Source organism: Chelonia mydas, chromosome 2 (genome assembly GCF_015237465.2).
Source record: "Chelonia mydas isolate rCheMyd1 chromosome 2, rCheMyd1.pri.v2, whole genome shotgun sequence".
Lineage (NCBI taxonomy): Eukaryota > Metazoa > Chordata > Testudines > Cheloniidae > Chelonia > Chelonia mydas.
The window spans coordinates 665,034-686,167 of record NC_057850.1 but is presented as its reverse complement, the minus strand read 5'-3'; the positions used below and the strand labels follow the sequence as shown (position 1 = coordinate 686,167).

General features: G+C 49.3%; 1 protein-coding gene across 48 annotated transcripts in view; it reads left to right on the top strand.

Annotated features, from left to right (window-relative positions):
- Positions 1 to 21,134, top strand: part of SCRIB (scribble planar cell polarity protein) — a 240,891-nt gene that overhangs the window by 33,465 nt on the left and 186,292 nt on the right. For all 48 annotated transcript variants that reach the window (XM_037891689.2, XM_037891716.2, XM_043538871.1 and 45 more), the window contains exons 6-13: positions 3,920 to 3,983; positions 5,375 to 5,449; positions 5,541 to 5,685; positions 5,926 to 6,044; positions 7,328 to 7,527; positions 18,096 to 18,259; positions 18,922 to 19,046; positions 20,229 to 20,354. In XM_037891689.2, coding sequence (XP_037747617.1) covers positions 3,920 to 3,983; positions 5,375 to 5,449; positions 5,541 to 5,685; positions 5,926 to 6,044; positions 7,328 to 7,527; positions 18,096 to 18,259; positions 18,922 to 19,046; positions 20,229 to 20,354 — 1,018 coding nt within the window. The remainder of the gene's footprint in view (positions 1 to 3,919; positions 3,984 to 5,374; positions 5,450 to 5,540; positions 5,686 to 5,925; positions 6,045 to 7,327; positions 7,528 to 18,095; positions 18,260 to 18,921; positions 19,047 to 20,228; positions 20,355 to 21,134) is intronic.

Genomic DNA, 21,134 nt, shown 5'->3' with positions numbered 1-21,134 from the left:
CACCAAGAGTTGCTGTAAGGATTTGGGGGAGGGGGTGACGGCACACATGTTTGCAAGCAAAACATACTCCTCACTTCAGCTCCAGGTGGTGAACTACCAGGCCTTGTTCACGAAAAATACAACTGCCTTGCTTTGGAGAGGGTTTCTCCCTGTGCTCCTGTGTGGGAGTTTAAAAAATAATTAAAAAAAAAAAAAAAGGCCAAAGGGTCACTCAGTCACTGGAGGCAGCCATGACAAGTCTGACACAGCCATGCTGTCAATGACCAGGGTTGTCACGCGGTTGTGGCAGTTAGTGTCCAAGATACCCAAAGAGATGCAAGTCACCTTCGAGGACATGCCCTTTGAGGAGAATGGAACTCTGTGGTTCCTGAAAGACCCAGGGCTACATTAAGGTCTTTAGGGACCCAGAGTACAAATCCCTATCGGAAACCCTGTAAGAATCAGCTCCAGGGGAGACAAAGAACATCATACTCTCACGGCTGGCAACTGCATACCCACCTTGGAAAAGATTTTGATATCCTAGGAGATGGCCATCCTCTGGATTCGCCACCAGCCCCACACCATCAGAGGCAGCAGGTTTGATGGGAGTGCTGAGAGCCACACTGGAGGTGATCCAAAGCCTGTCGCTGCCTTCCGAAGCTGTCTTGCCCCTGATAGTTTCCATACCTTATACCCTACTTACCCCTTTCCCATCCCTCTTCAGGGATGAGAACCTATTAAAAGAAGTAGCCTTGTTTTGGCCTGCGTCGTTGGGGGGTTCCTGTGAGAGACCTGTTGTCCACGAAGGACAACACAAAATATTAGAACTTTTTTCCCCCACAGAGGGCATGAGCCCAGGATCAATACCAGGCACCTTCCTTCTGCAGTGGAACCCAGGGCTTCTTTTTTATGCCTTTCCTCTGGTTCCCCTGATCCTTGGGGTGACTTCCAGAATCAAAAGGGGAAAGGCCACGATCGTTCTCATAGCTCCACGCTGGCCCAAGCCTTTTTGCTGCAGGTGTCCCGTTAGCTGCCAGTCTAGCTTCCACGCTACGCATACCTGATCTCGCAACACCGGGGTGAGATAATCCATCCTGACCTGTATCTGGTGGCCTGGATGTTATATGGTTAAGTAGTACAGAGAGAGTCTTCTTTAGACAAGTCCAGGAGATCCTAATACAGAGGAGGAAGACATCCACCAGAAGGACATCCTCATCAACATGAGAGATTCTTGGGTTATGTGCTCAACAGGGATGTGGGTTTTGATACTGCTGTTGCTCGACAGCTTGCTGCATCTGGAACTCTCCATTAAGGTCTACCTCTCAGCAATCTTGGTTTGTCATCTGTACAGTTGTGCCCTTTTCTGATGGTATCAAAGTTCCTCAAGGCCCTGTTATGTACTTACCCTTGGGACAAGAACCTGTTCCTACCTGGGACCTAGCCCTTGCCCTTCCGAGATCCTCGAGGGGAGACCCCATGACTCTCTATGTTCCAGCTGGGAACGAACCTCCCAGCCCAGGTAGACAGACTTGTGTTAGTGGGGCTTGAGCTAGCGCGCTAAAATTAGGTGGGTGGATGTTGCTGCTGTGGTAGACACTCTAGCCAGCCAGGGTCACCGTAGAGGTTAGAGTGGGCCTGAGGTCGGGTGGCTAGCCAGAATCTTCACCAGAGCTACAACAGCCACAGGCTCATGCTAGCATGCTAAAAATAGCTCTGTCTACCCGAGCTGGGAGGCTCGCTGCCATGCAGACACCCTTTGAGCCCCTTTCAGAATTCTCCATAGTTCATCTCATTCTGAAGATGGTCTTCCTAGTCACTATCACTTCAGCCTGGAGACTGTGCGTGCTTCAAGCAATTGTGGCTGACCCTCCCTACGTGATATATCATAGGGACAAAGTGCTGCTGAGACCTCACCTTGGGTGGTCTCACAATTCCATCTCACTCACTTAACCTGCCTGCTTTCTTCCTGAGACACTGCTCTTAATCAGCAGCCAAGTTGCATGTGCTGGACATTTTCAGAGCCTTACTTTACTACAGAGCCTGAATGGTTTGGTTCTCTGTCTCTCCATTTATTCTGGTTGTAGCCAACCATTCCAAGGGCCAGGCCATCTCATCGCAAAGGATAGCTAAGTGCATAACACGATGAACCTGCTACCAACTGGCAGGTACACCTCTTCCACTGCATGTTAACGCTAACCCCACCAGAGCTCTGCCTGGTTCAGAAATGTGCCAGGTTCTGAGATCTGCAAGGTAGTAATGTGTAATCCACTGATTTTTGTCAAGCATTATGCATTGGAGTTAGCTGCCAGAGCAGATGCCAAATTCTGGAGAGCAGAACTGGGGTCCCTGTTTGTTTGCAGCTGATGCTTCTCATTCCACTGTTTGAAAGGGATGCTTCTTGCCAGTCACCTACAGTGGGATTTCACTGACACGCTTGAATAGAGAATGGTTACCCTGCAGTAAGTGTGGCTCTCTGAGATGTTATAACTGGTGTGGAACCCCCGACCGACCCTCCATCCCTGCTTTCAGAATCCCCTGCTAACACGGTCTTCAAATTGGGAGGAGTCTTAAGGAGGGTCATGGCTGCTTTATGCCCTCCCCTGGGAACACGAGGAGACTCAGGGCCCATATGTGGGTAGCCCTGATGGACACTGCTATTCAAAAGATTCTGATCTCATACGCATGAGGTGCACGTGCATCCACAGTGGGATCCACGCTGACGGTGGCATCTTGAAGAACCATGGTCAGTTACTGTAGGAGAACCATTCTTCCCCTGTTTTGGTATTTTTGCAGCCTGCCCTTTCCACCAGTCATCTCTTGGCTTTCCCATGAACATGCAACCAGACTCTTAAGTTGGTTTAGGGCTCAGAGCAGCTGCCTGCACAGGAGTCTCCTTCCAGAGATGGTGAAAACTGAGCTAGCGAAACCCATCTGAAGAGAATAAAAGGGCAGAAGAGCTGCTGGGAGGTGGAGGTGGGGGCAGGGGAAGGAGATTGTGCAGGTGTAAAGGAAGGAAGATCTCTGACCTGAGGGGGTGGGATAGCGACCCATGTTTTGAGAATCAGAGGATGGGATGGGGATGTAGGGCCAGGAGTCAATGCAGATTAACCTCTTAGCCATCTCACTTGGAGTAGTTGCTGTGTTGCCTCGTGCTGTGGGGCTGCTGGAGTGGAGACACGCACCAGTGGTTCCAGGCATATCTAGGACGAGTCCCCAGGGATGCAGGCACTGCTCAGCTCCTGCTTTCATCCAGCCCTAGAAACTTGCCCCCAAGGTGCTGCCAGGACCTGGCTCCCAGGCAGGCTTCTTACAAGACCATATCCAGTGAACACCTTGTCCGCTATCATCCCTTTGCCTCTTTTTCTGCAGCACAGTGCCCAGGGTGCTCCCACATCCCCTTCAGGGACAATGGGGCTCCCAATCTTGAGGGTAGGAAACTAGAGGGCTTGCTCCCTCCGCTCTCCTGTAACTCAGCTCCTGTGGCCCCCAGCGTGTGTCATTTTCCCTTAGCTTTTTCCAGTTCTCTCCATCGTCCTGTTCTCAGGGCTCCACCATGGCAGAACAGACCAGCAGCAGGTCCGGACTCTGGACACTCACCTGCTCACATGTCCCTGCTCAAAGCAGGTCTGCTTGAGTTGGTGGAGGAAACACCAGCAACTCGTCTTTCCTGGGGCTCCCAGAGTCACTGAGCCCAGAGCAGAGAGGACCTTGTTGGCTTTGGCCACTCTGATAGGAAGTGGGGCAGAGCCCCAACTCACCTGAGCCCCTTGGCTTGGAGGCACCATGGAAAGAGCTATCTAGACTGACTCTTTGGTTTCCTGGTGCAGGGGGGATTCACAGTGACGTTGACTGGGGAGCTGGGGTCCCTGGTGCTAATCTCTTTCTCTCTCTCTCTCTCTCTCCCTCTCCCCCCTCCCCCCCGCCCCCCAATGGTCTGCAGTTCGCTCTCATTCCTTGTCAAGTTAGAGCAGTTGGATCTTGGTGGCAATGACCTGGAAGTGCTGGTAGGTGAAGGGGATGGAAGGGAGGAGGTGGGATGGGAGGAGGTGGGTGGTGGTTGGGACAGTGCCCCAGTCCCCTTTGGGGATGGATGGATGGGATCTGAAATCACAAGGAGCAGCAGGTGACTCCAGTGTGTCCGTTGCAGCCCATTAACCGTTCCCAGCATTCTGTTCTCTTGCTGTGTTGGCACCGTGTGTTGTTTTCCGTTGCACATCTTGCTCCCCCTCACATCCCATCCCCGTTTCTCTGGTGCACTCTCCCCTGCTCTCTAGCTGCCGGAGGATTTATGCCTCTCCAGTTCTGTCGCTTGCCTTTCCTGCCTCTGACCTTTGCATCCCCATCCCAACCACCCCTTGTCATCTGCTTCAGCCCTGCTGTGCTGGCTTGCTGCCCTTCCCCTTTCTGGTTTGGCTTTGCCATTAGAGAGAGATCCCAGCAATGGCCCATGTTATTCCCCAGGAGGTATAGATACCCAGTCTTAGTATGGAGGCCCTGAGGGCTGCAGACCCTGAAACCTCCATCTAGGCCCTTCTCCCTTGTGAAAGCTGGAGACTGACACAGAGTGCCTGGGTGAAACCTGTATTCAGCTGCTCTTGCGTATTTGTTTCAGCCTTTGACTGAGCTGGAATCCAGGTGTGTTCTGTAGTTTCCACAGCTGCAGAGACAGGTGCCACAGAGTGCTGCTCCAGAACTGGCTTTCTAAGGATTTAACCTCTTGTCGGTGAAGAAAACCTCCTAAAGCGGGAGCCACATGAGGTGGTGCAGCCCTTTCTGCCAGAACCTGCAGATGACCTGCAAGAATAGTTCTGAGGCATGAACTGCTTCTCAGTGGAGCATTAACTCCCAAACCTAACTATTATTCCCAACATGTTAGTGCTGTTAATTTGTTCCATTGCTGATCATTTTAGCAGCAACATCCAGCTAATGTGTGTGTCCCTGTGGATGGCTGGTGGTGGATAATGTTGGTGTAGTGGGGTGGTTGGTTAATATCAAGTCATCTCTGCCCGCTCCCACAAGGAGGAAGGAGAGGGGAGATTTATTCCTTCTGAGGCGAAAGCCTCTGAAGCCCTCACTCACCTCTCACCCCTCTGTGGGACCAAACAATCTCAATTATCCTCTTCTCGCCTGATCCTGGGGACCTTTTGCAGCCAGCATGGCCAATCTAGAAACCAGCAGCATGTCAGCTGATATCTTCCCCAATACCTGGTCTTCCGTGTCACGTACCCTGGCTTGCTTACTTCCCCGGAAGTCTGTGGTGAATGGCCTTGAGAAGGCAGCAGAGCTGCAGTGTCTGTCATTGCTGGATCGTGGTGATTTGGGAACAGCCTTTATCCCAGAGCAGGTGGTCTCCTGTAGCAAGGGGCTAACACTCTGCTTTCTTGTTCTGTTGCAGCCAGACACTCTGGGAGCATTACCGAACCTGCGGGAGCTCTGGCTAGACCGAAACCAGCTCTCGGCCCTGCCCCCGGTGAGTACCCATTCCGTGAATGTTGCCTTGCTGCTGTGCTCCCTACTCCATCACTCCCTTGAGCCAGGTGGTGTCTCCTTTCCGCTCCCAGGAGCTGGGGAATCTTCGGCGCTTGGTCTGTCTGGATGTGTCTGAGAACAAGCTGGAGCAGCTGCCCAATGAGGTCAGCGGGCTGATGGCACTGACAGACCTACTGCTGTCACAGAACCTTTTGGAATGCATACCTGATGGGATTGGTAAGTGCGCTGGAGCGAGGGTTATCGTGTTTGCGTGGATACAGTATTACCCCATTGGAAAGGGAGAGAGCCCTGGATGGGAAAGTATGGGACAGGAGCAGGGACCATGTCACCCTGTGGATGGTAACAGTGAACTAAGCCCTGCTGGGAAGGTAAAGGATGGATGATTTGGCTGAGCAGTGTGGGCAGGGCCCATATCACTTTCTGGTGCAGCTCACGTTTGTCTCTCCCCGTGCTCAGGTCAGCTGAAGCAGCTCTCCATCCTAAAAGTGGATCAGAATCGGCTGGCTGCGGTGACTGAGTCGATTGGGGACTGTGAGAATCTCTCGGAGCTCATCCTGACAGAGAATGTGCTGACAGTATGTGTTTTGGCAGTCACGCCAGCCCTTATTGTGCTGCTTAGCTCAACCCCTTACTGGCAGCCCTGCTCCATGCCAGTCTGTCATCTCCTTGGGCTCTGCCCACAGGCTGCTGCTCTGGGAGTTGCAGCCAGCACCACACAGGACTCAGGGCCCTTGACCTCGACCATGGGCCATAGTCTTCAGTGAGCTGCACCTGCTGTGCTCCCCTCTGGTGATGTGGAACCACAGTCCATCCACGGGAGATCCCTGGATGAAGCTGATGTCATCTCATGAGTTGGCTGAAGAATCCCCTGGGCTCTCCAAAGTGGATCAGCCCGAGTCCTTCTAGCTCAGTGTCCTGTCTCAGCAAGGGCCAGCACCAGATGACTGTGTACTGGTAGTGCCTGGAGGCCGCAATCGGGGACCAGGGCCCCACTGTGCTGGGTGCTCCATAGGCACATGGTAGAAAAAGGTCCCCGACCCAAAGAGCTCAAAATCTTAGCACGGATGGGTAAATAACACGTGAGGGGAAGGACAAAGTGCTTCCCAAAGGCAGTGAACTCCCATCCTGAGCAGTTAGGGAATAACTTGCCCAAGGTGGAGCTGTTACCCACTCCCTATCAATCAGACGCTGCCTTATGCCCTCAACTAGGAAGAGTTTATGTGCATTCTGTTTTCCCCCCCGCATCCAGTGTAACAGAAGACCAGAGTAGACGGGGGCTCCCCCCACAGCCAGTGCTCCTGCCCCTCTCCCTACAGTGCCCCCTGCTGGGAGAAGCTGGGGCTGGAGTAGATGGGAGCTCCTGCCACAGCCAGTGCTCCTGCTCTGCTCCCCACAGTGCCCTGTGATGGGAGAGGCAGGGACTGTGGCTGTGATGCAGAGGGAGGTGGTGATTTTCACCAGCAGTTATCAGTTGCTGAGGGATGTAGGTGTTGCTGTTCTTCCCCTTGCCATGAGATGACAGAGAGCTAAACGTCTTGGCTATCTTCCTGGCTTGGCTAGCCAGGATGGGCAGGCATGCAAAACCATGCTTTGAAGTGTCCCTAGCCTCTGTTTGCCAGAAGCTGGGACTGGACAACAGGGAAAGGATCACTTGATTACCTGTTCTGTTCTTGCCCTCTGAAGCTCCTGGCATTGGCCATTGTGTGAAGACAGGGTACTGGGCTAGATGGACCACTGGTCTGACCCAGTGTAGCCGTTCTTATGTTCTTTCCCCTTTATTTTGCGTTGGGGTTGAGGCCCACTGTAGCGAAGACTCTGGCATCATGGTTTCTGTGCTGTCGCTCTGTCTTTCATCCAGGCCTTGCCAAAATCCCTGGGGAAGCTGACAAAGTTGACAAATTTGAATGTGGACCGGAACCGGCTGACAGCACTTCCCTCTGAGATTGGGGGCTGTGCCAGTCTGAATGTTCTGTCCCTGCGTGACAACCGCCTGGTGCTTCTGCCTCCAGAACTTGCCAACACCACAGAGTTGCATGTGCTGGATGTGGCAGGGAACAGGTAAGTGGTACAAAGGGCCTTTACGGGGTAGCCCAGGCTTCAGGCATGCCCCTCATAGAAGCCACATGGGAAGGAGGAGAACAGAGTGCAGTTTCAGACAGTTGACAAGAAGGTGTGAGTAACGGTAGGGGGAAATTAGTATTGGGGAAATTAGGTTTAGGTTTTGTAATGACAGCCACTCCCAGTCTTTATTCAGGCTTAATCTGATAGTGAGCAGGTCCTCAAGGGATCAATTCTGAAGCACTTCGAGGAGAGGAAAGTGATTAGGAACAGTCAGCATGGATTCACCAAGGGCAAGTCATGCCTGACTAATCTAATTGCCTTCTATGACGAGATAACTGGCTCTGTGGATGAGGGGAAAGCGGTGGATGTCTTGTTCCTTGACTTTAGCAAAACTTTTGACACGGTCTCCCACAGTATTCTTGCCAGTAAGTTAAAGAAGTATGGGCTAGATGAATGGACGATAAGGAGGATAGAAAGCTGGCTAGATTGTCAGCTGTCTGAAATGGGCCACTCTCATTACCACTTCAAAAGTTATTTTTCCTCCCTTGGTATCCTGCTGTTAATTGAGTTGTCTCGTTAGACTGACCTCACACTTGGTAAGGCAACTCACATCTTTTCATGTATTTATAACTGCTCCTGTATTTTCCACTGGTTGCATCTGATGAAGTGGGTTCTAGCTCACAAAAGCTTATGCCCAAATAAATTTGTTAGTCTCTAAGGTGCCACAAGGACTCCTAGAAATTAAAAGGTGCAGCGCAAAAAGTGAAATCCCTGCAAGCTGCATGGAAACTTTTTAAAAAATACCATAATAGAGGCTCAACTTAAATGTATACCCCCAAATTAAAAAACATAGTAAGAGAACCAAAAGAGTGCCACCGTGGCTAAACAACAAAGTAAAAGAATCAGTGAGAGGCAAAAAGACATCCTTTAAAAAGTGGAAGTTAAATCCTAATGAGGAAAATAAAAGGAGCATGAACTCTGGCAAATGAAGTGTAAAAATACAATTCGGAAGGCCAGAAAAAGAATTTGAGGAAGAGCTAGCCAAAGACTCAAAGTAACAGCAAATTTTTTTTTAAGTACATGAGAAGCAGGAAGCCTGCTAAACAGCCAGTGGGGCCACTGGATGATCGAGGTGCTAAAGGAGCATTCAAGGATGATAAGGTCATTGTGGAGAAACTAAATTAATTCTTTGCATCGGTCTTCGCAGCTGCAGATGTGAGGGAGATTCCCAAACCTGAGCCATTCTTTTTGGGTGACAGATCTAAGGAACTGTCCCCGATTGAGGTGTCATTAGAGGAGGTTTTGGAACAAATTGATAAACTAAACAGTAATAAGTCACCAGGACCAGATGGGATTCACCCAAGACTTCTGAAGGAACTTAAACGTGAAATTGCAGGACTACTAACTGTAGTCTGTAACCTATCATTTAAATCAGCTTCTGTACCAAATGGCTGGAGGATAGCTAATGTGATGCCAATTTTTAAAAAGGACTCCAGAGGTGATCCCGGCAATTACAGGCCAGTAAGGCTGACTTCAGTACTTGGCAAACTGGTTAAAACTATAATAAAGAACAAAATTGTCAGACACATAGATGAACATAATTTGCTGGGGAAGAGTCAACATAGTTTTTGTAAAGGGAAATCATGACTCACCAATCTATTAGAATTCTTTGAGGGGGTCAACAAGCATGTAGACAAGGGGGATCCAGTGGATATAATGTACTTAGGTTTTCAGAAAGCCTTTGACAAGTCCCTCACCAAAGGCTCTTAAGCAAAGTAAGCTGTCATGGGATAAGAGGGAAGGTCCTCTCATGGATTGGAAACTGGTTAAAAGATAGGAAAAAATTTGCTGTTACTTTGAGTCTTTGGCTAGCTCTTCCTCAAATTCTTTTTCTGGCCTTCCGAATTGTATTTTTACACTTCATTTGCCAGAGTTCATGCTCCTTTTATTTTCCTCATTAGGATTTAACAAAGGGTGGGAATAAATGGTCAGTTTTCAGAATGGAGAGAGGTAAATAGTGGTGTCCCCCAGGGATCTGTACTGGGCCCAGTCCTATTCAACACGTTCATAAATGATCTGGAAAAAGGGGTGAACAGTGAGGTGGCAAAATTTGCAGATGATACCAAACTACTCAAGATAGATAATTTACAGGCAGACTGTGAAGAGCTACAAAAGGATCTCACAAAACTGGGTGTCTGGGCAACAGAATGGCAGATGAAATTCAATGTTGATAAATGCAAAGTAATGCACATTGGAAAACATAATCCCAACTATACATATAAATTGATGGTGTCTAAATTAGCTGTTACCACTCAAGAAAGAGATTTTGGAGTCATTGTGGATAGTTCTCTGAAAACATTCATTCAGTGTGCAGTGGCAGTCAAAAAAGTGGACAGAATGTTGGGAATCATTAAGAAAGGGATAGAGAATAAGACAGAAAATATCATATTGCCTTTATTTAAATCCATGGTGTGCCTCATCTTGAATACTGTGTGCAGATGTGGTCATCCCATCTCAAAAAAGATATATTGGAATTGGAAAAGTTTCAGAAAAGGGCAACAAAAATGTTTAGGGGTATGGAATGGCTTCCGTATGAGGAGAGATTAATTAGACTGGGACTTTTCCCCTTGGAAAAGAGACGACTAAGGGGGGATATGATAGAGGTCTATAAAATCATGACTGGTGTGGAGAAAGTAAATAAGGAAGTGTTCTTTACTCCTCATAACACAAGAACTAGGGGGTCACCAAATGAATCATAGAATATCAGGGTTGGAAGGCACCTCAGGAGGTCATCTAGTCCAACCCCCTGATCAAAGCAGGACCAATTCCCAACTAAATCATCCCAGCCAGGACTTTGTCAAGCCTGACCTTAAAAACTTCTAAGGAAGGAGATTCCACCACCTCCCTAGGTAACCCATTCCAGTGCTTCACCACCCTCCTAGTGAAAAAGTTTTTCCTAATATCCAACCTAAACCTCCCCCACAGCAACTTGAGACCATTATTCCTCATTCTGTCATCAGCTACCACTGAGAACAGTCTAGATCCATCCTCTTTGGAACCCCCTTTCAGGTAGTTGAAAGCAGCTATCAAATCCCCCCTCATTCTTCTCTTCTGCAGACTAAACAATCCCAGTTCCCTCAGCCTCTCCTCATAAATCATGTGTTCCAATCCCCTAATAATTTTTGTTGCCCTCCGCTGGACGTTTTCCAATTTTTCCACATTCTTCTTGTAGTGTGGGGCCCAAAACTGGACACAGTACTCCAGATGAGGCCTCACCAATGTCAAATAGAGGGGAACGATCATGTCCCTCGATCTGCTGGCAATGTCCCTATTTATACATCCCAAAATGCCATTGGCCTTCTTGGCAACAAGGGCACACTGTTGACTCCTATCCAGCTTCTCATGAACTGTAACCCCTAGGTCCTTTTCTGCAGAACTGCTGCCGAGCCATTCGGTCCCTAGTCTGTAGCGGTGCATGGGATTCTTCCTTCCTAAGTGCAGGACTCTGCACTTGTCCTTGTTGAACCCCATCAGATTTCTTTTGGCCCACACCTCTAATTTGTCTCTGTCCCTCTGTATCCTATCCCTCCCCTCCAGCGTATCTACCTCTCCTCCCAGTTTAGTGTCCTCTGCAAACTTGCTGAGGGTGCAATCCACACTATCCTCCAGATCATTTATGAAGATATTGAACAAAACCGGCCCCAGGACTGACCCTTGGGGCACTCCACTAGATATCGGCTGCCAACTAGACATGGAGCCATTGATCACTACCCGTTGAGCCCGACAATCTAGCCAGCTTTCTATCCACCTTATCGTCCATTCATCCAGCCCATACTTCTTTAACTTACTGGCAAGAATACTGTGGGAGACCATGTCAAAAGCTTTGCTAAAGTCAAGGAACAACACGTCCACTGCTTTCCCCTCATCCACAGAACCAGTTATCTCGTCCTAGAAGGCAATTAAATTAGTCAGGCATGACTTGCCCTTGGTGAATCCATGCTGACTGTTCCTGATCACTTTTCTCTCCTCAAAATGCTTCAGAATTGATTCCTCAAGGACCTGCTCCATGATTTTCCAGGGACTGAGGTGAGGCTGACTGGTCTGTAGTTCCCAGGATCCTCCTCCTTCCCTTTTTTAAAGATGGGCACTACATTAGCCTTTTTCCAGTCGTCCGGGACCTCCCCTGATCGCCATGAGTTTTCAAAGATAATGGCCAATGGCTCTGCAATCTCATCCGCCAACTCCTTTAGCACTCTTGGATGCAGCGCATCCGGCCTCATGGACTTGTGCTCATCCAGCTTTTCTAAATAGTCCCTAACCACTTCTTTCTCCACAGAGGGCTGGTCACCTCCTCCCCATGCTGTGCTGCCCAGTGCAGCAGTCTGGGAGCTGACCTTGTTCGTGAAGACAGAGGCAAAAAAAGCATTGAGTACATTAGCTTTTTCCACATCCTCTGTCACTAGGTTGCCTCCCTCATTCAGTAAGGGGCCCACACTTTCCTTGACTTTCTTCTTGTTGCTAACATACCTGAAGAAACTCTTCTTGTTACTCTTAACATCTCTTGCTAGCTGCATCTCCAGGTGTGATGTGGCCTTCCTGATTTCACTCCTGCATGCCCGAGCAATATTTTTATACTCTTCCCTGGTCATTTGTCCAATCTTCCACTTCTTGTAAGCTTCTTTTTTGTGTCTAAGATCAGCAAGGATTTCACTATGAAGCCAAGCTGGTCGCCTGCCATAGTTACTATTCTTTCTACACATTGGGATGGTTTGTTCCTGTAACCTCAATAAGGATTCTTTAAAATACAGCCAGCTCTCCTGGACTTAATGAAATTAATAGGCAGCAGGTTTAAAACTAACAAAAGGAAGCATTTCTTCACACAATGCATAGTCAACCTGTGGAACTCTTTGCCAGAGGCTGTTGTGAAGGCCAAGACTATAACAGGGTTCAAAAAAGAACTAGATACTTTCATGGAGGATAGGTACATCAATGGCTGTTAGCCAAGAGGGGCAGGGGTGGTGTCCCTAGCCTCTGTTTGCCAGAAGCTGAGAATGAGTGACAGAGAATCGATCACTTGATGATTCCCTGTTCTGTTCATTCCCTCTGGGGCACCTGGCATTGGCCACTGTTGGAAGACAGGTTACTGGGCTAGATGGACCTTTGGCCATTCTCATGTTCTAAATCCCTACTCCCTGACTGACCCAGCAGGCACCTGACTCCAGCTCTTGAAGAACACTGATCTCTTGTCCCCTCCTGTCCAGCTCCAGCTTCCACTGTTTTTCAGCCCTCGTATCCACTTTCTTTTCCCAAGTGTCTCACTTAAGCTGTCAGCACTCGTGGAGTGCAATGCCCCCCTGTTAAAGGACAGCACAAGGGCTGAGCACCACTGTGTCTCACTGGGCCCAGGAGTGTGGCAGCTTGGCTGGCCACCCTTACAGATGCCAGTTTCCGTGGGTGTGGGGGCCCCTTTCTCTCCAGACTGGCACAATATCCAGAGTTTCTGCCTGGGCAGGCATCGTCTCAGCCAGATCTCCCTTCCCTGTGCAGTAGTCCACTGGGCATTGCTGTTCGGAGCCTATGGGCAGAGGGACTTCTCTACTTCTACTTGATATTCTGCTTTTTATGCACCCAAGGATGGCAGTAGCCACAGCATTGCACTGAAAGCTCATGTTGGGGAAATTATCTGTGGTGACCTCTGAATCCTTTTCTGAGTCACTGCTTTCCAAGACAGTCTCCCATCCCGTAGGTATAACCTATAAGTATTACCTGGGATTTGGCTCCATTGAAATGTTTGGTAAGACTATGACCATTTAACCAAGTGATTCAGTATTTTTCAATTCACCTCATACGAGTACTGTAGTGCAATCTCTTTATCATGAAAGTGCAACTCACAAATGTAGATTTTTTTTTTGTTACATAGAATCATAGAATCATAGAATATCAGGGTTGGAAGGGACCTCAGGAGGTCATCTAGTCCAACCCCCTGCTCAAAGCAGGACCAATCCCCAATCAAATCATCCCAGCCAAGGCTTTGTCAAGCCTGACCTTAAAAACTTCCAAGGAAGGAGATTCTACCACCTCCCTAGGTAACGCATTCCAGTGTTTCACCACCCTCCTAGTGAAAAAGTTTTTCCTAATATCCAACCTAAACCTCCCCCACTGCAACTTGAGACCATTACTCCTTGTCCTGTCCTCTTCTACCACTGAGAATAGTCTAGAACCATCCTCTCTGGAACCACCTCTCAGGTAGTTGAAAGCAGCTATCAAATCCCCCCTCATTCTTCTCTTCCGCAGACTAAACAATCCCAGTTCCCTCAGCCTCTCCTCATAAGTCATGTGTTCCAGACCCCTAATCATTTTTGTTGCCCTTCGCTGGACTCTCTCCAATTTATCCACATCCTTCTTGTAGTGTGGGGCCCAAAACTGGACACAGTACTCCAGATGAGGCCTCTCCAATGTCGAATAGAGGGGAACGATCACGTCCCTCGATCTGCTGGCTATGCCCCTACTTATACATCCCAAAATGCCATTGGCCTTCTTGGCAACAAGGGCACACTGCTGACTCATATCCAGCTTCTCGTCCACTGTAACCCCTAGGTCCTTTTCCGCAGAACTGCTGCCTAGCCATTCGGTCCCTAGTCTGTAGCTGTGCATTGGGTTCTTCCATCCTAAGTGCAGGACCCTGCACTTATCCTTATTGAACCGCATCAGGTTTCTTTTGGCCCAATCCTCCAATTTGTCTAGGTCCCTCTGTATCCTATCCCTGCCCTCCAGCGTATCTACCACTCCTCCCAGTTTAGTATCATCCTCAAATTTGCTGAGAGTGCAATCCACACCATCCTCCAGATCATTTATGAAGATATTAAACAAAACCGGCCCCAGGACCGACCCCTGGGGCACTCCACTTGACACCGGCTGCCAACTAGACATGGAGCCATTGATCACTACCCGTTGAGCCCGACAATCTAGCCAACTTTCTACCCACCTTATAGTGCATTCATCCAGCCCATACTTCTTTAACTTGCTGACAAGAATACTGTGGGAGACAGTGTCAAAAGCTTTGCTAAAGTCAAGAAACAATACATCCACTACTTTCCCTTCATCCACAGAATCAGTAATCTCATCATAGAAGGCTATTAGATTAGTCAGGCATGACCTACCCTTGGTGAATCCATGCTGACTGTTCCTGATCACTTTCCTCTCATGCAAGTGCTTCAGGATTGATTCCTTGAGGACCTGCTCCATGATTTTTCCGGGGACTGAGGTGAGGCTGACTGGCCTGTAGTTCCCAGGATCCTCCTTCTTCCCTTTTTTAAAGATTGGCACTACATTAGCCTTTTTCCAGTCGTCCGGGACCTCCCCTGATCGCCACGAGTTTTCAAAGATAATGGCCAATGGCTCTGCAATCACATCCGCCAATTCCTTTAGCACTCTCGGATGCAACTCGTCCGGCCCCATAGACTTGTGCACGTCCAGCTTTTCTAAATAGTCCCTAACCACCTCTTTCTCCACAGAGGGCTGGCCATCTACTCCCCATGTTGTGATGCCCAGCGCAGCAGTCTGGGAGCTGTCCTTGTTAGTGAAGACAGAGGCAAAAAAAGCATTGAGCACATAACTGCATTCATAAACAAAACAGTGTAAAACTTTAGAGCCTACAAATCCAGTCAGTCCTACTTCTTGTTCAGCCAATCGCTAAGACAAGTAAGTTTGTTTATGGGAGATAATGCTGCCTGCCTATTTACCATGTCACCAGAAAGTGAGAACAGATGTTTGCATGGCACTTTTGTAGCTGGCATTGCAAGGTATTTACGTGCCAGTTATGCATAACATTTGTATGCCCCTTCATGCTTTGGCCACCATTCCAGAGGACATGCTTCCATGCTGATGACGCTCGTTTAAAAAAAATAATGCGTTAATTAAATTTGTGACTGAACTCCTTGGGGAAGAACTGTATGTCTCCTCCTGCTCTGTTTAACCTGCATTCTGCCATATATTTCATGTTATAGCAGTCTCGGATGATGACCCAGCATGTTGTTCGTTTTAAGAACACTTTCACTGCAGATTTGACAAAATGCAAAGAAGGTACCAATGTGAGATTTCTAAAGATAGCTATAGCACTCGACCCAAGATTTAAGGATCTGAAGTACCTTCCAAAAACTGAGAGGATTGAGGAGTGGAGCATGCTTTCAGAAGTCTTAAAAAAGCAGCACTCCAATGTGAAAACTGCAGAACTCGAATCACCAAAAAAGAAAGTCAACTTTCTCCTGGTGGCATCTGACTCAGATGATGAAAATGAATGTGTGTCAGTCTCCACTGCTTTGGATAGTTATTGAGCAGAACGCATGTCCTCTGGAATGGTAGTTGAAGCATGAAGGGACATATGAATCAGTGCCATGTGAACGCCTGTTCTCACTTTCAGGTGACATTGTAAACAAGAAGGTGGCGTCATTTTCTCCTGCAAATGTAAACAAACTTGTTTGAGCGATTGGCTGAAAAAGAAGTAGGACTGTGTGGACTTATAGGCTCTAAAGTTTTACCTTGGTTTATTTTTGAATGCAGTTATTTTTTGTACATAATTGTACATTTGTAAGTTCAACTTTCATGATAAAGAGATTGCACTACCGTATTGTATTAGGTTAATTGAAAAATACAATTTCTTTTGTTTTTTACAGTGCAAATGTTTGCAATCAAAAATAAATATAACGTGAGCACTGTACACTTCGTATTCTGTGTTGTAATTTAAATCAATATATTTGAAAATGTAGAAAACATCCAAACATGTTTGTTTAAATGGTATTTTTTTTATTATTTAACAACGCAATTAATCACGATTATTTTTTTAAATCGCTTGACAGCCCTAAAAATTGTTTTATCACCACTTCCACATATCTTTTTAACCAGGATGGCTTCTTGCCATCTGTAACTTTTTTTATGTCTGTAAAAGTGTGGTTTTTAGGGTATGGAATAGCATGTCCTTGAACAATTCTCAGTTTTTGTTAACACTTCCCACTTAAATTCCCAGTCAGCCAACAGTTGCTTTAAGCTTTGGAAAATTGGCCCTTTTACAGTTCCAAATGTACATATTCCTGGTTGGTACCATGCTCTGTTATTGCAAGGTAAATATAGCCAGGTCGTGATCTGTCTGGGACTCCGAGTGCTGTTGTAACACGCACAATGAGAACAAGTGACAGCGACCATAGAGTCTCTGCAGGCTTGGGGTCAGAGTGGAATTTCTGCTGTCTGCTTTCCGGCTTTACAGCAAAATCCTGCACCTTGAAAGGGATTTGATGGGTACCAGAGCTTCGAGATGCCACTTTTTCCTCCTCTGTTAGAGCAGCCCGTTGTCATGTTGCACGATGACGAAGGCTGAGAGTTTGTCACGGATTCCATGACTTTGTGGGATCTCTGTGACTTCTGCAGCGGCCAGTGCAGTTGGCCTGGGGGCCTCCTGAGTAGCTCAGGCAGCCCCTGGGCCAGCCACACTAGCTGTTGCTGGGGCAGTCTTAGGCCACCGCGTCCCCCTCCCTCAGCAGCAGCAGGAGTTTGGGTGTGGGAGGGGGCTCAGGTCGGGAGGTTGGGTTGAGGGCTCTGGGCGGCGCTTACTTCGGGGCGGCTCCCCAGAAGCAGTGACATGTTCCTCCCTCAGCTCTTAAGCAGAGGCATGGCCAGGCGGCTCTGCATGCTGCCTCTGCCCACAGGTGCTGCTCCCACATATTCCATTGGCTGCAGTTCCCTGGCGGAGCTGGCGCTCGGGGTGGAGGCAGCGTGCAGAGCTTCCTGGCTGTGCCTCCGCATAGGAGCCGAGGGAGGGACATGTCGCTGTTTCCGGGGAGTTGCGTGGAGCCGGGTAGGGAGCCTACCAGCACTGCCAACACCCCCCTTTCCTCCCCCGCCCCCCCGAGTATCAGCGGGGGTCTGGGCTGCCCCCCCGAGACCACCCGTGGACCCCCCTAGGCTGCCCCCTTCCCCCAAGATTTAGTCAGGGATATATAGTACAAGTCATGGACAGGTCATAGGCCATGAATTTTTGTTTACTGCCTTTGACCTGTCCATGACTTTTACTAAAAAATAACCATGATTAAAACATAGTCTTAAGTATGATCTCCTGGCACTGCCTGGTTGGAGTCCTGCAGCGGGAAGTGCATAGGCCTTGGATTGGTTAGACGCTCTGCTTGCCAGGAGTTTTTAGGAACTTGATTGGCCTGGGGCAGAGTCTCCTTCTCCCTTGTGCAGATCAATGGGGGTTCCTTCCCATTTTCCAGACAAACTCCACATGCAGGCTGGGAGTGAGCCCTGGGTGGTTAGAATACAAGTGCCCCTCTTTTACCCACAGTCATAGAGCTGACAGTGTGGTGGTGGAAGGCTGTGGGAGGACAGTTATACTGCAGAACAGTCTGGCAAGAGCTGCGTGGAGTCTGCATCATGAGAGAGATTCAACCCTGGGGAGAGAGGCCTTGCCTCAGGGTTTGCTCCATCCTGACTCGATGCAAGTGGAGGAATTCAAGGGTCCAGTGGATGTTCCTTCTAAGCTAATGGGGGTCTCATCAGCCATGTTTCTCATACAGGCTGCAGAATTTGCCCTTTGCCCTGACAAATCTCAACCTGAAGGCCCTCTGGCTTGCAGAGAACCAGTCCCAGCCCATGCTGAAATTCCAGACAGAAGATGATAAGACGGGCGAAAAGGTTCTCACCTGTTACCTGCTGCCCCAGCAGCCGTCTCCCAGTCTAGGTAAGATGCCCCATGTGAGTGCTTCTCCATGGTGCCTTGCCTCCTCTGGAGAATAGTCCTGTGGAGAAGGGCTGTCCTCTCTCTTCTCTCTGAGATGTGAGGTTAAGATCCCATTGTTGCCCTCTCCCCTGGTGTGTGTCTCTCGGTTCCTGTTCCCAGATGTCTCCTCTTCACCGCCCTTGGACTAGTCTCTGTTCATGTGGTTATTGTGGTTGACGTAACAGGCCTGGGCTCCCAGCTGGTGACATGAGAGATCTCCCCAAGTTGGAGAATGCTAAAGCTGTGAAACTGCCTCTTCAGCAGGTGGCATCAGCTCCCTTTAGCTAACCATTCCCTTTTGCTGCTGAACCAGAGGCTGCTCTGTCTGCTCTGTGCTATACAAGCATCACAGCTTCTGTTTCTTCCTCTCTTCCTACCCAGTGCTGGAGCTGGATCCTTCATGGCCCCTTGTAGAGGTTGCCAAGTGTCATGCAACCCTGTCAGGGACCACTGAAGGGTGACAGGACCCTGGCAACAGTTCTCTCTCTAAAGCCCCTGCCGCTTGGTGGCTATGGGGGTGCTCTCTGATAGAGATGGCCTTGTCAGTAGGAAGTATGTCTCACCCAGGCCCCAAATCCTCGTCACTCAGGAGCCGGCTCTCTCTTTATCCTCTTTCTCTGCAGAGAATCTCCTGCAGAACAGCATGGATGAAAGTTGGACAGACACCAACTTGAACCGGGTCAGTGTGATTCAGTTTTTGGACGAGCCCAAAGCTGATGACGACGAGGAGGCTGGAGCTGAGAAGAGAGTAAGAGAAACAGGCATGGTGGGTTGTTCAGGGCCTTGCCAGCTTCCTAAGGAAATGTGTTCTGGAGACTTCTGCAGGGCAAGGAGCAATGTGTCTGCCCAGAGCTGCCTCTCCCTCCCCAAGGGGTATGGTATGGGGTGTGATATGAGCTGCATCTCCTCCAGCCCTCATGTCCCAGAGGGGGGACACCATCCAGGCTCAGGGGAACTAGTCTCTGTGCCAGGTCGTCCACCCCAGAGACATGTACAGCATGAGGGCTTGCAGGCGTAAGAGCAGCAGCTGCCAATAAGGGGCCTGCAGAGGGTTGCATTCCGGACACTGTCCTATGAAAAATAGAACTGTTGCTACTAACTCACTTCACAAAAGGTTCACCAAATAGTAATCCCATGGCGGTGGCTTTCAGTCCCTGCAGTCCCACTGCACTGCTCCCAGTCCTCAGCCTCTTGATCTGGACAGACAGTCCCCCTGACTTGGGAACTAATGCACTGGAGGGGAAAACCCTGTATCCCATGACTGTGTTTCAGTCACTCAGCTTTTACAGCCCTAGGTGAAGTCACAGAGACAGAGAAACATGGCCGGTTATTTTACTCCAAACTCTAGAGTGGTGAGGCATGGTGGAGGCCACAGCGACCTGTCTGTGATGCTAGAGCATCCAGCAGGACTTCTGACTTTAACAGAGGGAGAGTCATTGGTCTGGAATCTAGCCCCTTGTAATAAAAGGAGGTTAGAGCAAGTCCTGGTGCTGGGCCTGCTCTGGGAGTCCCTAGGGCCTTCAGCCCCATGAGTGTTTGTGGTTTTCTACCACCATGTTCTATTGTTTGAAATGCTGTTCTCTTGCCTGTTGCTTTGGGAAGATCCACTCAATAAGTGCCATTGACACTGCTGAGACGCAGGAGACTGTAGCATGCACTAAAGGAATACCAGAGAGATTGAGGGGGATCTACCTGCATTCTCCCCTCAGGGCTACTGCTCACTATAGCACAGAATTGGAGGTGTGGGGGAGTATTCAGCCCAGTGGCAGTAAGGTGGGGCATAGTTGAGGCTGTATCTCCCCCTGGATTGGGGCCAGCTCCAGGTTTGGCATTCTTTGTGGGCAAAGTGTGAGGATGAGCTGATGTGCAGTCTAAAGGTCCAGAGGCTCTGTGCACTGGCTCATCTGCTCTGATGCTCTTTCCCTGGCAGGGCCTGCAACGCAGAGCAACTCCTCACCCTAGTGAGCTGAAGGTCATGAAGAAAGTGATCGAAGTTCGGCGCAATGAGGTATATTCTGCAAAGCCTGATGTGGACCTGGATTCTCCAAACTCAGAGGTGAGTGCTCCCCGCACAGAGAGCGGGACCAGGCCAGAAAGTTGCAGAGCTCTCTGGCATGCACCTTTAATTGCACCAGCTGAGCACTAGTTGACCCCTGCAGAGATCAGAGCCAGTAACGTGGGCGCTCTGGAGTTGGGGCTTTATTGGATTGACAGTGCGGGGGGGGGTGCAGCATTTTTCTGCGGTGGGGCAGCAATGTCTGCAGGCTTGGCCAAAGGAGGGAATTGTTAGGAGGCACTGAAAGGAAGAGCACGTGGAATCCTGGTGCACTGACTTAGTGTGGGAGTCCCATGCAGAGGGGGCAGCAAGAGAGGGACAGGGAAAAAAGTGGGCATGAAAACTGGCATCATTGGCATAGTATGAGGAAGGCCAAAGGAGGTCAGCTTGCATGTGGGCAGAGCAGGACCTTGACAGCCTGTGTGCAAAGTGATGCGTTCTTAGGGCAGTTTTGGGCACAGGACTTGGCATCAGGCAACTCAGGAGTTGCCCCTGGCTCTGACCCTGACTGGATTGCTGTGTGACCTTTGTGTGAATCACTGCCCTTCTGAGTCATTCTGTCTGTGTTCCTTTGTCCTGGGGATAATGCGGCCCCCTCACAGGGAAGGAGCCGTAGTAATACGCTTGTAATGGCTTTCCCTTCACTCCATACAGAGAGCTCCCAGTCGTACCCTGGTCATCCCCAAACGAGTGACAATGCACTGTTCTGCAGCTGCTGGCTGCTGAGTTCCCTACCGAAGTCTTGCCCCCCAAGTGTAACACTGGTGACTGCACTCTGTG